Here is a 14,606-nt window from a genome sequence, read left to right as displayed (position 1 = left end):
GTGGACAAATATCGTTGCTCATCTTATTTTGAAAATTTTGTGATTGCTAACAAGTCAGCCTCCTTCCTGTCTGGCCAGTTTGCTGTCCTTGATGTCACTGGGCTGTCTCTCCAGAGAATGCCTCACCCCACAGACCGACACTCCATCGTATTGAACTTGAGTCATGCCAAACTTACTGAGGCTGCACGCTTGTACAAGGACTGCTGTCGCCATATGCAGTCCAACACAGTGACGCTTGAGACAGCTGCGAGACAAGAGGTTCATCGAAGAGACCGCTTCATTCCAACAATATGCAGTTCTTATAAAGTGTAAACATCTCTATATTATTAATTGTAACTTTAGCTTTTGGTGTCTCAATTGTTGCATACAGTGAGATCATCTCTCTGTGCAGACCAGATGCCGTCAGCTGTTTCACTGCGGCTGCCTTGAGAAAGGTAACACAGATATACATGTACACACAAACAAGCTAAAAAAAGACCACAGGCACACAGAAACAGATACAGACACACAAGATCTTTCTGTAAAAGAGGAAACAATGATGCATCTATAATTTGATACTAAACAGAGGGAAAGAAGATCTACATGGAAAATGGACTGTCGCTTGATGAAACAAGAGAAAGGATTATTCTCCAGAAAAGCTGTTTTTGTCTGTTCTCGTGTCCCTGTTATCGCTCTCTCTCTCTTCAGGGATTCAATAAGGCTTTGTCTCCTTCTTCACCAATGACCGCTACTGTTTCAAGTTTTTGCAGTCAGGAAATAGACACTCCAGACTGCCTTGTGTTGTCTCCATGGAAAGCGAAAGTTGTGCAAAACACTACGTCAGCTTGTTTTTCATCTACCACCCGGCACCTTGTTCAGAAATATATTTTTTTTTAAAAAGAGAGAGAGAAACATCATAAGGTTAACTCTAAATCTTGAAAAAAATCAATACGAAAATCCCAATTCCAAAACGGACACAATTTGCAAATAAATGACCTTGTTTGTATTGTAATAATGGTAAAGTTCCTCAATTTAGAATGTTTTTATGTTGTATTGTGAACATATTACAGATTTATGAGGTTTGCAAATCACTGCGTTCTGTTTTTATTTACATTTTTTGTGCCAGCTCTTTTTGGAATTAGGATTGTATATAGTTTCCATTTTCGAAGCAAACAAGCCTGTGAGTATCCGTGGAATCAAATCATAGCACTGTCAACTGGAATCTAATTTAACAACTAACTAAAAGAAGGTCACTCTTTTTCCTTCAGTAAATTCACAGACACCTCTTAGTGTCAGCTTGTTTGCCAGTCTCTAGGGCACAGGAGGACATGTTCAAAACATGTTTAATCATTAACGTTTTCACATGAGTTTAAATCAAATAGAACCATTATACCTATTAGCACAAACACTGTCACACTGCTTCAAGGCCAGAACGGCTCTGTAGATGCGTGCATGGATGCGTGAAGGATAAATGAAAGAGTGAAGTCAACAGTGAAGAAAAAAGCTTACTAAAGAGCAATGCCTGAGCATAACTAGCATCACTTGATGAATCCTGTTTAAATACAATCGAGCCTGAAACCAATGCAATCCAGGGTAGCTACAGATTTAAGTTTTCTGTCTTCTACCTTTATTTGTTTCTTATGTCTCACTGATTATGTGTTTGTATCACCACACAGATGAATGCTTTAATGCAGATAAGTAGGTTTAACAATCAGAGACAAAATAAATCCAACAACCTTATCTGTCCTGGCATATGTTGAATCTTTCAGCTGATGGTTTGGTCTGGTCTGCAGTGCTGATGTTGGTTTTTCCAACAGCACAGAAAATGTCCAGAAGCTTAAGGAGTAATTTATTGTCTACCTTAGGATAAGAAATGCTTTGCCCTGAAACTAAAGTCAATCTTTGTTACTTTTATTAAACTTTATCCACTTGACATTCGAGTTCCTTGATTGTATTCAACTAATAAACCAGTAAGCTTAGACCTTTACAACTGTAGACAATAAACTTTTGAGTTTATTTTGGTAATACATGCGTGTCTTTAGCTTGGTCCATGTATTACAGAAACTGGCGTAATGCTCGAGGTTCACATGCTTTTTCTCTTCTGCTAATCTTTATCAATACATCTGGTCCTCATCACTGAATTCAAACACTATAAATCACATTTCTACAGAAACATCTAGCAACAGCTAATAATTATATTGCTACAGACTTTCGCTGGACTACATCCAAAACTTGGCTGAAGAGTTTTATTAACCCACAATGATTAGCTCATGCAATGACTATTTACTAATGTTAACACCGGGGGGTTGTTTTAAAAGACCAGTGTGTTTTGCTTGAAACAATTACAGTATGGCTACAAAGCACTACTGAGATTTTATACAATTTCTTCAATCTAAAGGTTGCCTCAGTGGGCTTAATGCACTTCAATATCAATAAGAGCTCAGGGGAATAAGTGTAAAATAGTGTCTGAATGTAATTTGTAGCAAACATTTTATTTATATAGCCACTAAACAGGCCTGAGAGAGCTACTCCAAAACCCTGTCAGCAGTAATCAAGAAACCATATGGCTACATTCTAATCTGATAAAGCAACTGACTTATCGCATGAGGAATAAAAATATACGAGAGAAGCCAGAGTCGGTAAAAAAAAATCTACTTTCCAAAGAAAATATTAGAAAAGGGTTAGATTCTGTGAAAAAGGTGCTTTCATTTTAGTGCTGGAACTCAGAGAGCTGTCAAAGGCGACCACTGTTTTACAGCTTTTTATTGCCAGCAACCCTGATCTCCACAATAACTCAGTGCGACGTTTACTGCATGTTCATCTTCAGCTCTTTAGTGAAGATGCTCCTTCAGTCGAAGAATCGTTGAGGTTTTTGATAAGCAGATAGTCTATGAAGAGCATATTTCTAACAACAACAATAATACTGGTCAATCATACAAACAGATAACTTAAGAGACACTTTATACAACCTAATTATTATTCCCAATGGGACAGTAAACTTCTATTTTAAGGTCTACAAAGACCATCAAGTATCTAACTCTGATTATAGAAGAGAAACAATATAATTAAAACCTAATACCAGTGTAAGACACTACTGTAGTCTGTGGCATGCTATCCTTTTGTTTCCCCAACACTCCACTCACAGGGTTTAGTCCCTACCCCACAACGTCCTTCTGGGTAACATCCCCGACCTAGACAAAGCCAACCAGCACAGCAAAATTAATCTAGACAGTCTTGATTGAAAAATGCAAATTTGATCTTCTTTAAGTCACCACTTGTTTCCGTGCTTGCTCCCCAGAGAAGGATGGCAGTCTCAGTGTGTTTTTATTGGCAAAGAAATTACCACTGGTGGTGCTGAAATCTCTTTCTAGCTCAACATTTCTCCTTTAAAACACAGGAGCATTTTTGGTTGCATCTCACACCTGCTGCTGCACATGAAAGCCATCCAGTGCTAAAAATAAGTTTAAGTGGAGTCAAAAAACCCCTAACTTCATACTAGAGGACTAAGAGGATATGAAAGGATTTTATGTGCAGGGATGTGTAATGATTTGTAGGGTAATACGCAGCAAACATATCTCCATGAATGCTGTACACAGGCTGGTGGGTGTACATTTAAATGCATTATTTACAACTAAATCTTGGATGGGGTGCTGCCATGGCTTACCTGGATCAGCACGTGACAGGTTAGGTTCAAATCTGCCCCCAGCCACCCCCCCACCCCCCAAACACACACACACACACCTACTGTCCTGTTCCATAAAAACTGAAAGCACCAAAGATAAAATTTGGAATGCACTTCTCACATGTCGCAATTTTTATAAAACACCACACAGCAAAGTCGAACCTCATGCTGCTTCTATAATCTGACTGATAAAGCAGTCCTTTCATGTTAACGCCAATAAAAGTACCTGCTGTCAGATATCAAAGTCTGCCGGTTTTATAGATCACCCCTTAAATCTTTAAATACTATAATCCTCCCAATATATAAAAAGCAATACAACACATTAACTACCCAAAAGGGCAATTGAAACCTCTCTTATTATGATTAAGACGTTAATTGACCTTTAATATGTGCACATGTGAGGACAAGAAGATTGGAGTAGATAAAAAGAAATGAATAAAAGAAGTCACAATGTACTGCATAAACGTGTGGCCTCAGAAGCACCTGAAGACGCACACACAGACTATGACATTTAAAAAAAAATATTTACTGCATTTCAACACAAGCATCAGTAAGATCTTGAATGAGACGAAGTGAGATGTTGAAAGATTTGTTTCCCAAAAAGACCTAAAAATCTAGCCAATTTTAGCCCCTCTGAAGTCTGTATACATAAAAAAAATCTACTAAATGAAATTAAAACAAGTTTAATGGATACAAATCTGATGGTTAATGTAATCTTTGAGTCCCACTGAAAGCTAAGTTTAGCTGTTAAAACTGCACACGGTATCACGACCTTTCTTTTTCTCAACACTGAAGACTCGTCTGTGACACCTGACTTTTTTCCTGCCCACTACAGTTTTATTTAATCCATGACTAAAAGCAAGTTCAAAGTCTCCTAACGTTCTCCTGCAGTTAAACTGAGCTAACCGAACACTTTCAGTGCCAACTGTCTCTGAATAATAATTACTTCAACTGTTTTAAAACGGACTGTTATCCTGAGAAATCTGAGGCAAGAAATAAGACTTGCCTAATCTCTCCTTTATCGACCATATATTACTGATAATCTGACAGCCTCCACATTTATTTGGGGCAATACAGTATCATTGTTTTTCAGAGCAGTTCCTTTCAGAAGTAAGGAAAACTGTGTAGATTTCAGGTTAACTCTGCTAAGGTGCAATAGCTGATGGGTAACAACTGGTGCACCACTAAAACACTTCAGTTGGAGCATGTGCTCTTGGATTCCGACATAAATAGACATTTGACAGTTTGGCTCAAAGGGCATACCAAACTGTTTCAAAATATCAAAAGAACACATCTTTACTCAATGTTCTTCTCTCCCCATTATCTCTCCAACACATGTTGTCATTACAGCAGCTCTCTGAGCTCACTAGTGCATAGCCAATTCAGTAAAGTCTTTAATCACCATGGAAAATCAAACAACCTTGTCTTGCAGGAATACCGCCATTAGGTAGACAAAGAGTGCATGTGTGCCCATGTAGGTTTGATCGTATTATAGTTCGATCTCAATTAGTTTAAAGCATTTTTATACAAGCATTTTAGAGGATAATGCAGTGATAAGCAGACTAAAATCCCTTTGCTATAAGATACTGTCAAAGCTTTTGTAAGCTACTGACAATAATTCACACAAAAGGTTAAATGTGTAACTTCGGTATAATGGACAATTTTAAATTCGATCTGTAAATCTAGGATTTGAGACTCATTATAATATCTTAGTAAAGTTCTTATGGACAGGTTATCTACGTGTCTCAGACATGCAGCTGTGTATTATAACTCATTATCCATGTTTGCCTCTATTCTGAATCGCTCTGTGTTTAGTAAAGTCTGAAAAACAGAGCAACAAAAAAATGAGGGGTGGTATATGATACCCCTACCATATAATACTATATATAAAGATAACAAAAATGGAAAGTGATGAAAGAGCACAAAGAAAATGACGCAATGCTCTTAAGCTAACTGAATATGACTCCTTCAAAGCCAACAGATCTACTGTATGAGTTCAACACCAGAGAGCGAAGAGAGCAAAGACTCCCTGCACTCCCCCGACTCTCTCTTTAGCTCCGTACACTCTTCTCTCGTTCTCTTTGCTGTGAGTGAGGTGATGAATGTGTATGTCTATCTCAGTTTCTATTAATAGTTTGGTGCAGGGCTGGAGGTGTCAAGGCTGGGGAGGGATGAGATCTTTCACCCTCTCCCTTACGCTCTCATAAACATACAGAATTAAAGCATGCTACCACAGAGTCCAGATGTGGCCGAAGTGGGGTGTAGGTGGGGGTCTGTTGAACGAAGCAGAGAAGAGGGGGGTAGAGGTGCAGGACAAAAGCCTGCAGCAGAGCTTCAAACAGGGTACTGAGTGATTTACTACCCATATGACAGAAGCACAGCAGAGCTACACAAACACAGTGACGCACGAGTAATAAGACACATAGACTGTCAAACAATGACGCAACAGTTTTAGCCCTGTGAGCAGTGCGGTCTGTCGTGTAAGAGACGAACAGTAGGTTTGATGGAGAATACTACTACCAGCTACACACTGAAACTTCCTACCTCTTGAGTTGGTAGCCAAGTCGGCCACTTTCTGAAATGCATCTAGGAAGGCAGCCACGGCAACCACTGTCGCCCTAGAAGAAATGAGAAAGACAAAGGTTGATTTAAAATAAAATGACAAAAAATTTACCAAAAAAAAAATGAACTGCAGCATACAAGTGATGGTAGTCAAAGACACAAACAAATCTGATCATTTTAAGATGAAAAGAGCCACCCAACAGGGAGACGTTAGTGCAGTCCAGCATAACCGATAACTCTCTGCTACATTCACCATTAAAACAGTGGACATCACGTGTGCTGCCTCCTACATGCTCTACCCAGGCAGCTCTCTCGCCTAAACCGCGATCACTTCCTTTAGCGGACCCTTTCCTGCTGTGTGCTACATATGAGAAAGGACAACTGTGGAAAAATACCCCAAAATTCATGTGTGAAAATGGCATAAATGTGCTAGAGTATACTGAACATATTGTTTAGTGTGTATTTAGGTTAAAACTTGAATGTGCCCTGCTGTGTGAGGAATGTCTATGCAATTACTTAAGAGACCACTGGAATCTGTCTGGCTCAGCAGAGCGGCTCTCGAGTTTGCCACACTTACAGGTCAATGAAAGGATCAATGGGATCTACCCTGTTCGGCTGTGAAATGGAAGAGCGAGTATGCAACTTAAACCGGCGTTCCTGTCATCTTGCATCACTTAGCAAAGTGCAAGTGCAGTATAAATTACTTTTTAATCGTGGCAGATTACAGAAAGGGCAAAATCCAGTGCATCATAAAAATGAATGGAAGTCTTGTGTTGATTACTTTCTGTTTTACTCATTACAGAAACCGTCTTCCTAGTACACCAACTTGACTGCCGACCTGGCTGTCTGGCAGACCAGCTGTTGTGCGTGCTCGCAGCAGGCGGCTTAACTGTCGAACCCACTGACAAGTTAACGTACTTCAGATCTCCCATTGATTAAGATCACAGGTATAAATAGATGAAAGGCTCTTGTGTGGGCACGTGCATGTATGTGATATCAGATCTACCAAACAGAGACTAGACAACCGCAATCAGTCATGCGTGCCAGACAAAGAAAGACAATTGATGAGAAATTTTCCACAGCACTCCCAGCCACAATAGATTGTTTGTTCTAACACAGGGGATGTTAATTTGTCAAATACTTGTTAACTTCCATGGGTAAAGAGAAAACCTTCATAACACAACCTGGGAGTTTCCCACTAGGAACTACGTTTCACAACTGGAAAATACAAAACAAAACACATAACTGATTACAGGACAGAACTGCAAAGGGAACAAAGGTATTAATATTCCAAGAAAAATGTACAACAGAAATAGCAATAACACATCAGTGTTATTGTATAGTCAGGTTCCAGCCATGTTTTTTCTGTTCATAAAGGCTTCTTCTTCTTTTGGATAGTCCCTCTAAGGGTCATCTGCCACCATCTCATCCTATTCCTAGCATCCTTCTTTGTCATATGAACCCTCTGCAAGTCACTACATCCATGAACCGTCTCCGTGGTCTTCCTCCTCTGTTCACCATCCCTCCTTTGTACATGTCCAAACCATCTCAACCTTGCCTTCTTTAACTTTTTCTCCAGCAATAATAGGCGATACCTTCAAATAAGGTTTTAGTGTCACTAATTAGACATCTGCACAAATATGAACTGTTGTCACAATGTCCCCCTACTTTTATTCTTTATCAATTTTTCCTATTAAACATTTTTACTTTACTTAACTTTGCTCCAGGAATTCTTTGGATATTACATTTCTGCATGGATGATGGTGACTGAAAGCATAATGCCTCAGGCTACGAATGGGCTGTCGCCAGCATGGAGGCATGAAAATAGATGTTTATTCAAAGACACATACAAGGAAATGCAAAAGGTTTTTGCACAACACACCTAAACCTCAATCAATCTGTCAGCAGTTGTGTTGCAGTGTGGGTAGTGCTGGATCCTGGATACAACAGGAAGAAACAATGAAGGAATAAGCTAATTAGAAAATCAACCCTGGTTCTACAGCATTGACTTGACACCGTTTGCTTTATGTCTCACAGTATTATCAGGAGCGCAATAATAAATCGTTTTCTATTAATACATATCTTTTGGGATAGAAGGAAACTGGGTTTCAACCAAGAACAAGTGCTGGAAATAAATTCTGCTTCACATACATTCCTAATGCTGACTTACATATAGTGTGCATTTGTATCTCACTGTTTCAATAAAGTTGTTTGGAGATATCTCAGAGGGGCCTTATGCAAGGCTGACAGAAAGGAAAAGCAGACCAGATGATAAACAACCCTGATTCAAAGATTAGTCAGAGCAGGGCTGTTAGGTGCTAGCATCCTTCAAAGGACAAAACTTTTTCTTTATCACTGCAAAAAACCTAATGCAATATTGCCTAACAAGTGTTGTGTTGTTTCAGAGCTGACCAGAAGATCCTGGGGTGTGTCCTGCGAATGGAAAAAGAAACATACGCGCAGGCAGACATAGATTCCTTTCTATTTAAAGCCCAGTGCGGGCACCAGAACAACCTCTAACTGATATCTGCCCCCACTAATTTATAACATGCACACATTGGTCTATGGATCTTATTTTACATGCATTTGCAGCAAAGTCAAGTTTAACTCATTAATTCAAAGCAGACTTGTGCAAACACTGCTTTCAGCAACCCTGGCTCCAGACAACTTAAGTACAACATGTGGTAGTTAACCGTTACTTGTGATGATTATCTGCTTTTATCTGCTACATACCTTTGCAAGAAAATGCTATTAGTCTAGTTTTACCATTAATTCCAGCTCTGTGACCTTTTTGTGTTACAACACAAAGAAAATTGGTAACCCTAACCCAACTGGGAGGAGAACCTAGGGCCGATCCAGGACATGCTGGAGAGATTATGTCTTTTGGATACCTTGGGAATGCCTTAGTGAATGCCTAGAAGAGCTGGATGAGGTGGCTGAGGAGAGAGAGGTCTGACTATCACTACTCAGAGTGCTGGTCCTGTGACACAGTCCCACATAAGGACTAGAAAATGGATAAAATGGATGGACAGATAGCTAAAAAGTCTCAACATGCCAAAAACAAGACAGAAAAAAGAAAAAAGAATCGGCTCTCGACAGCAGTACAATAGTGACCTGACTTCTACCGATGGTCTTAAAATCTGCACACACCCCTGTTCTTGATTTAGCAAAAATGACTTTAACATAACTATTCCAGAAGGCTTTGGTCAAGCCAATTCAAACTCCCTATACAGATTGACACAGTCCAGCAAAGTGCACTTTCTGACAATGATACATTCAGCACCACTGCCCTCACAGCCCTATTCTTAGTGCAGCAGAAACGGGAAAGAAACTGGAGCAAGTTTGAGTAGGAAGAGGGTCTGTTCAACTCAAATTGATAGCTCTTTATCAATAAATGAATCTATATACATATCCTACTGCTTATTTGAGCCAAGTAAGTTTTTCTAAAGATACAAAAATAGTTCAAATCCAACACGAGCTGTCTTTTTAAGGTTTATGTTGGTCTCTTTCAACAGAAAATGAACTTAAAAGCAGAAGGGTGGGGGACCGTATCAAAGCCCAGCTTGGACACAGCTGTGTCAACCTCGGTACACCAAACAGACCAAACACTGACAAGTTAAAGGAGGACTGTCATTAGAAATCAGTTAGCCTATATTCCACCCTGCCTTCCTTCTTCAAAGCTCTGTTCTATACGCAATCACATGTGTATATATTTGTGCGTGTGTGTGTGTGTGTGCGCGCACAATGGCTCTTTAGAACCACAAAGAGCAGTGGGAAAAAAAATGACAGAACTACCCGAACACTGTAATTGGTTGATTTCCTAGTTACTTCGTAGGGGAGAGGGGGGCAGAGGGGCTAAATTACAGAGTAGTCTGCCTTAGGGCATCATTACACACACAGACATATGCCGCTAACACTGCTGGCTAGTCACTTATCCAGGCCAAGGAGGGAAGGTGGGTGTGTTTGTGTCGTACTCTGCGTATGTGTTTGTGTGTATGTGTATGTGTGCCCCTCTATGTAGTCCACTCCCCAAACAGATTACAGAGGACTGTGGGTTGGGGGTTGTGATGTAGTCAAAAGGGCTATTTTTGCATTTGTAATGGCTTGAGAGAGGCTTTAAAGGCAAAAGAATTAGTCTTATTTGTAGGTCACCATGAGCAATCCTGCACTTATTAGTGATCCAGCAGCAAGGGCATCATTAAAGGCACCCATATGCAACAACCACTGCAGACTGTAGCAGGGTGTAGGCCAAGATTAATCAGGAACATTAAGTCTAAAATGATCCTGTGAAGGATGAAATGTTTTCTGAGAGCATCAACTGGCTCATCCTCACAGAGCTGTCCAACTGACACAATGACTATACATTACATGCCACGAAAAAGGAAAACACAATCATCCAGCTACCACTAGTGTACTGAGACTAAATAAAAAGATGCTAGTGTAAACTCACTAGTGTAAACTGCCCCCCCAGTCAAAATCAGCAGGTTTGTACTTTTACCAATGTTCGGAGACCCAGACACACAAACACTGTTCTGCTAAACAACCAGTCATTAGCAAAGAGGTCACAAATACTCCCCTGAGCCTTAGCATGCCAGGGTCACATATTTAACCCCTGAATGATGGAGATGCTTGAATAACATATCACCATTAATCAGCCCTAATAGTGAGAAAATGGACAAAGAGGACATGGAATTCCTCTTGGAAAGAATTGTTAAGTCACTGCGCCTTTATACAGCTGTCCCTGTTAGTCTGTTTGAGGACACGTGGACACTTAAATGGAAAGAAAAATGCCATGCACTGTTAATCAAAGAATAATTGAAACCACAGGACACTTGTGTTTGCAGAACCCAATGGACAATGAGCTTTTATTTCAGCTGTCATAAGTTATTGGACTGGTGACACGTGCCCACTTAAAAACAACTAGGAGAGGTGGCTGGGATTGGCATCCATTGTTAGAGGACGACTTGGAATAATAACGGCAAAAGGTGTGTAACTGTACAACAGAGGAATGTCCTAAAGACGGTAAAATGATGAAGAGGGAAATGTAAAAGAAACCTGTGCAGTATTGCTAATGGATGAGACGTTTGTGTAAATTCCATTGCTCATTATGTCCATGTGGCTCCTTGAAACTTCTTGAGAATGAAATCGTACTGACATCTTTCCAGAATTTGCACCCTTAGTGCTAAAGAGGATCTTCGTGAGGTACCATAGAAGTTACGCAATAGTGACTTGGGAGTCTATCCCATGACACATACATGTTAGAGAATCCTATTGCTATAGAGCAATTCTTCAATACCCCATATTTTGCAAGCGAATCATCAGCTGTGTAAGTGATGAAGGCAAAAACCAGGATATATGTATTTATTCACTTCATTGTGCCATTGGCATGCATGAGATATTATTATTAATAGACTAAATAATGTGTTGTTTTAGTTAATCAGCCCTGTGTTTATTATCCCACCTATCTGAATTTGCTCAAACGTCATCACAAATGCAACGATTAGTAACGTACTTGTCGTTAAAAAAAGATTGTAAACCCCGAATCTTTAGATTTTCGTATATATTATGTTTATTTCATCATCCCCTTGTGAATACGATGTTATTCTCCGTTTGTTTGTCACATTCAACACACAGATGAAAATATGCACCTGTTAAACCTCACAATTTTGAAAAAGAAAAGGCTACAGTCTTATCATTAACCTGCACATGTCACGTTTTCATGTGTTGGTGATTAAGCTTGTGACATGGAAGCTTCAGAGAATGACACAGACAGGTAACAAATTTGAGGAAAAACCCAAACCCTTAGACCACCATAACAAGGGGATCCAGTGGGTCTGCTGTGCTAGTTTTCTGGCATGGTTTGGGTCCTCTTGTCCATTTAGAGGAAATGGTCACAGCAATACAAAGATGTTCATGTGCAAGTAATCTCCTCTAGCCTGTAAAAGTTTATAACCTGTTGTGATTAGTCTCGAGAATGATAATGCCCCCATCTATTAGGTTACGCAATATCTACCTCTATGAGTAAAAGACATAAAAACACACATACACATGCACAAAAACATGCTCTCACCTGAGCTGCGACTGCAGTTTGCCTGCCTTGGTGATAAAGTCCTCCCAAATAGGGTAGCTGCTCTGTGGAAGTAAAAAAAGAAAAAAGACTCAATCATGACTGACTGACCAGATTTCACTTTTCCCACAGTTGCATAAGAATTAAACCGATAAAGGTCATACTGATGCCTCACCTCACCTGCAGGGCTAAACAAATCTAAACCAAGGTTTAGGCTTCCCTATGCAACCAAACCCCAAAATAACATGTTTTTCCACCTTATCAACAGCAGACCTGAGGGTTTCTGGAAATTAAAGCTAAAAATGAATCAATCAGTTGTATGCAAATGAAAATCATTGGCTCTCCCAAGAATCTGGCTTTCATTTCACCCATGTTTTGTTCAATATTTCCTGCACAGACACATTTAACTGAAAAACAGGAATGGGCTCAACGACGTCCTGCGCGTGTTAGATTTCAAAATGGGTCAGAGATGTCTTTTAGCTCTAATACTATGGTATAATGAGCCTGGTTCCCAATAGGGGGGCTTTAAATGTTTCCTAATTCAGGTCCCGGGCTGAAAATAGCTGAAGAGTCTTTTATCAAAACCATTAAAGAGACCAAGTGGCCTAATCCGTCGTCAAGAGGTGCTAGTAAGGGAGCACAAGATAAAATGATGACTATAGCATGAGCACATGTTTGCCATTAATGTGTTACTACTGTCAGAGGCCTGAGGAATGTTATGTTATGCTGTCAAACTTTACACCCAAACACCATCCCTAGTCTCTACTACTCCTGGTAGTAGAGACTAGGGATGGTCTCTATCATTCTTTGAATAATGCAGTCACCCTTACATCACCTCTGCCCATCTTCTCTCATCCTGTCATCCTGGTCCCCTCTGCAAACCTCCTGTTGACTCTCTCTCTCTAAACATCACCAAGACGAATGGGCTTCCCCTGCATCTACCCTATCCTGCCATCACTCCTCAACAGATTAGGCTTACATACTGTGAAAGGTTACAGTAGGCAGGCATATCTTCATCAGCTGTGCCATAAAAGACAATGGGAATTTGAATCTTTTTTGTTTAGATTACTACGTGCATTTGCACATTTTTTATTGGCACTACCTTGAGAGCAGAGTGGCCTGACAACTAAAAAAAAAATTCAGTGGAGCAGGGAGTGAGGCGTGAAGAAGGTCTCATAATAAACTTTCTGACTCCATCAGGCAGGCCATGTCAGAGCCTTCAGACCCTGTGGGTAGGTTTCTACACTGACAGCTAGGTCCCCGGGCATTCCATTAGGCAAACACAACAGCTGGGGAATCAGCTAATTGTCTCATCAGCCAAGCTCTGTCAAAAAATAACATCAAAACAAGACGCCCTAGTTTTGGGACTGCCCCAGTTAGCCTTTAATGTTGGTCACTACATCTGCTTCAAACTGGAGCAAATAAGAAGACTGCATTGAAACGTAACAAAACACTTACCGCAAAAAAGCAAAACAAAAGAAGCAGGGCAATTTACATTATGGCCACACAAGCTGATAACCATCACGTGAAAATCATTTTTCTATTCGTATAAATGCATACAAGAGGTTAGGGTTGATTTTAAGCTGAGATCAAAAGCCTGGCTCTAAGTGTAAGTTTAAACTTAGCTAACCAACCACGGCTCTCGTTTACCAGTTACCAGGCTGCTGTTAGGGGAGTCAAGTAGCTAGTTATGTTTTGGATGTGGCTCTTTGATAAATTAAGTGATAGTGTAGAGTTTAAAAGGCTTACTTTCATGTCTGCGATAACAGTTTGAAAGAGTCCTCCGAGCGCGCTGCATTCCTTCCCGATAACAGCCTCCATTTTTCAGGACCAACTCCAGCGGTCAGTCCCGACTCCGAGAGCCGTTTTCACTTCACCTCCTCCGCTGTCCACGAAAAACACAAACTCTACACAACCCTAAAACTGATTCGTAAAAAAAAAAATCAAGAAAACCCGCGAGAAATAACGTCGACTGCTCTAGTAACTTTTATCGCGAGGGAACACCGGCCGTTTTTTTTCTGCTGAGGTGCACCGTAACTACTTCAAATCAAAAGAAGCTGTCGGGACGAAAAGAAATTTAAATCCCCCTCTCCCCTCCACGCCGCCCCGCTCATATCCATAACTGAAGCGCCAATATACTGTTTGGAAGTCTGCTAATCGAAACGCATATAATCCACGATGTTCAGCTGGTAACGTTATTCCGCAGCTTGACAGGTAGCTTTAATATCGACACCCGAGGTTTGCCCTTACTTCACAACACTGAGAGGGAGAAAAAGCAGTAACGAGCCGTCAAGCCTAGCCGAAAGATACAAAAAG

The 14,606-nt window shown here is 40.3% G+C and overlaps 1 protein-coding gene across 15 annotated transcripts in view; it reads right to left on the bottom strand.

Moving 5' to 3' along the window:
* Positions 1–14,589, bottom strand: part of LOC146377279 (protein MTSS 1-like) — a 48,419-nt gene extending 33,830 nt beyond the window's left edge. For 6 of the 15 annotated variants that reach the window (XM_084943994.1, XM_084943988.1, XM_084943982.1 and 3 more), the window contains exons 1-3: positions 14,040–14,589; positions 12,294–12,355; positions 6,206–6,279 (exon numbers count right to left, since the gene is read on the bottom strand). In XM_084943994.1, coding sequence (XP_084800120.1) covers positions 6,206–6,279; positions 12,294–12,355; positions 14,040–14,111 — 208 coding nt within the window. In that variant the 5' untranslated portion in view covers positions 14,112–14,589. Of the gene's footprint in view, positions 1–6,205; positions 6,280–6,361; positions 6,502–12,293; positions 12,356–14,039 lie in introns of those variants that run through there. The other 9 variants (XM_084943979.1, XM_084943981.1, XM_084943993.1 and 6 more) reach the window with 8 other exon arrangements.
* Between the last annotated feature and the right edge of the window lie 17 nt (positions 14,590–14,606).

The sequence above is a fragment of the Perissodus microlepis genome, chromosome 11, assembly GCF_051167445.1.
Source record: "Perissodus microlepis isolate ML-2025 ecotype Zambia chromosome 11, ASM5116744v1, whole genome shotgun sequence".
Classification (NCBI taxonomy): domain Eukaryota; kingdom Metazoa; phylum Chordata; class Actinopteri; order Cichliformes; family Cichlidae; genus Perissodus; species Perissodus microlepis.
The sequence above is the reverse complement of the archived record's forward strand: the minus strand, read 5'-3'. Positions and strand labels throughout refer to the sequence as shown.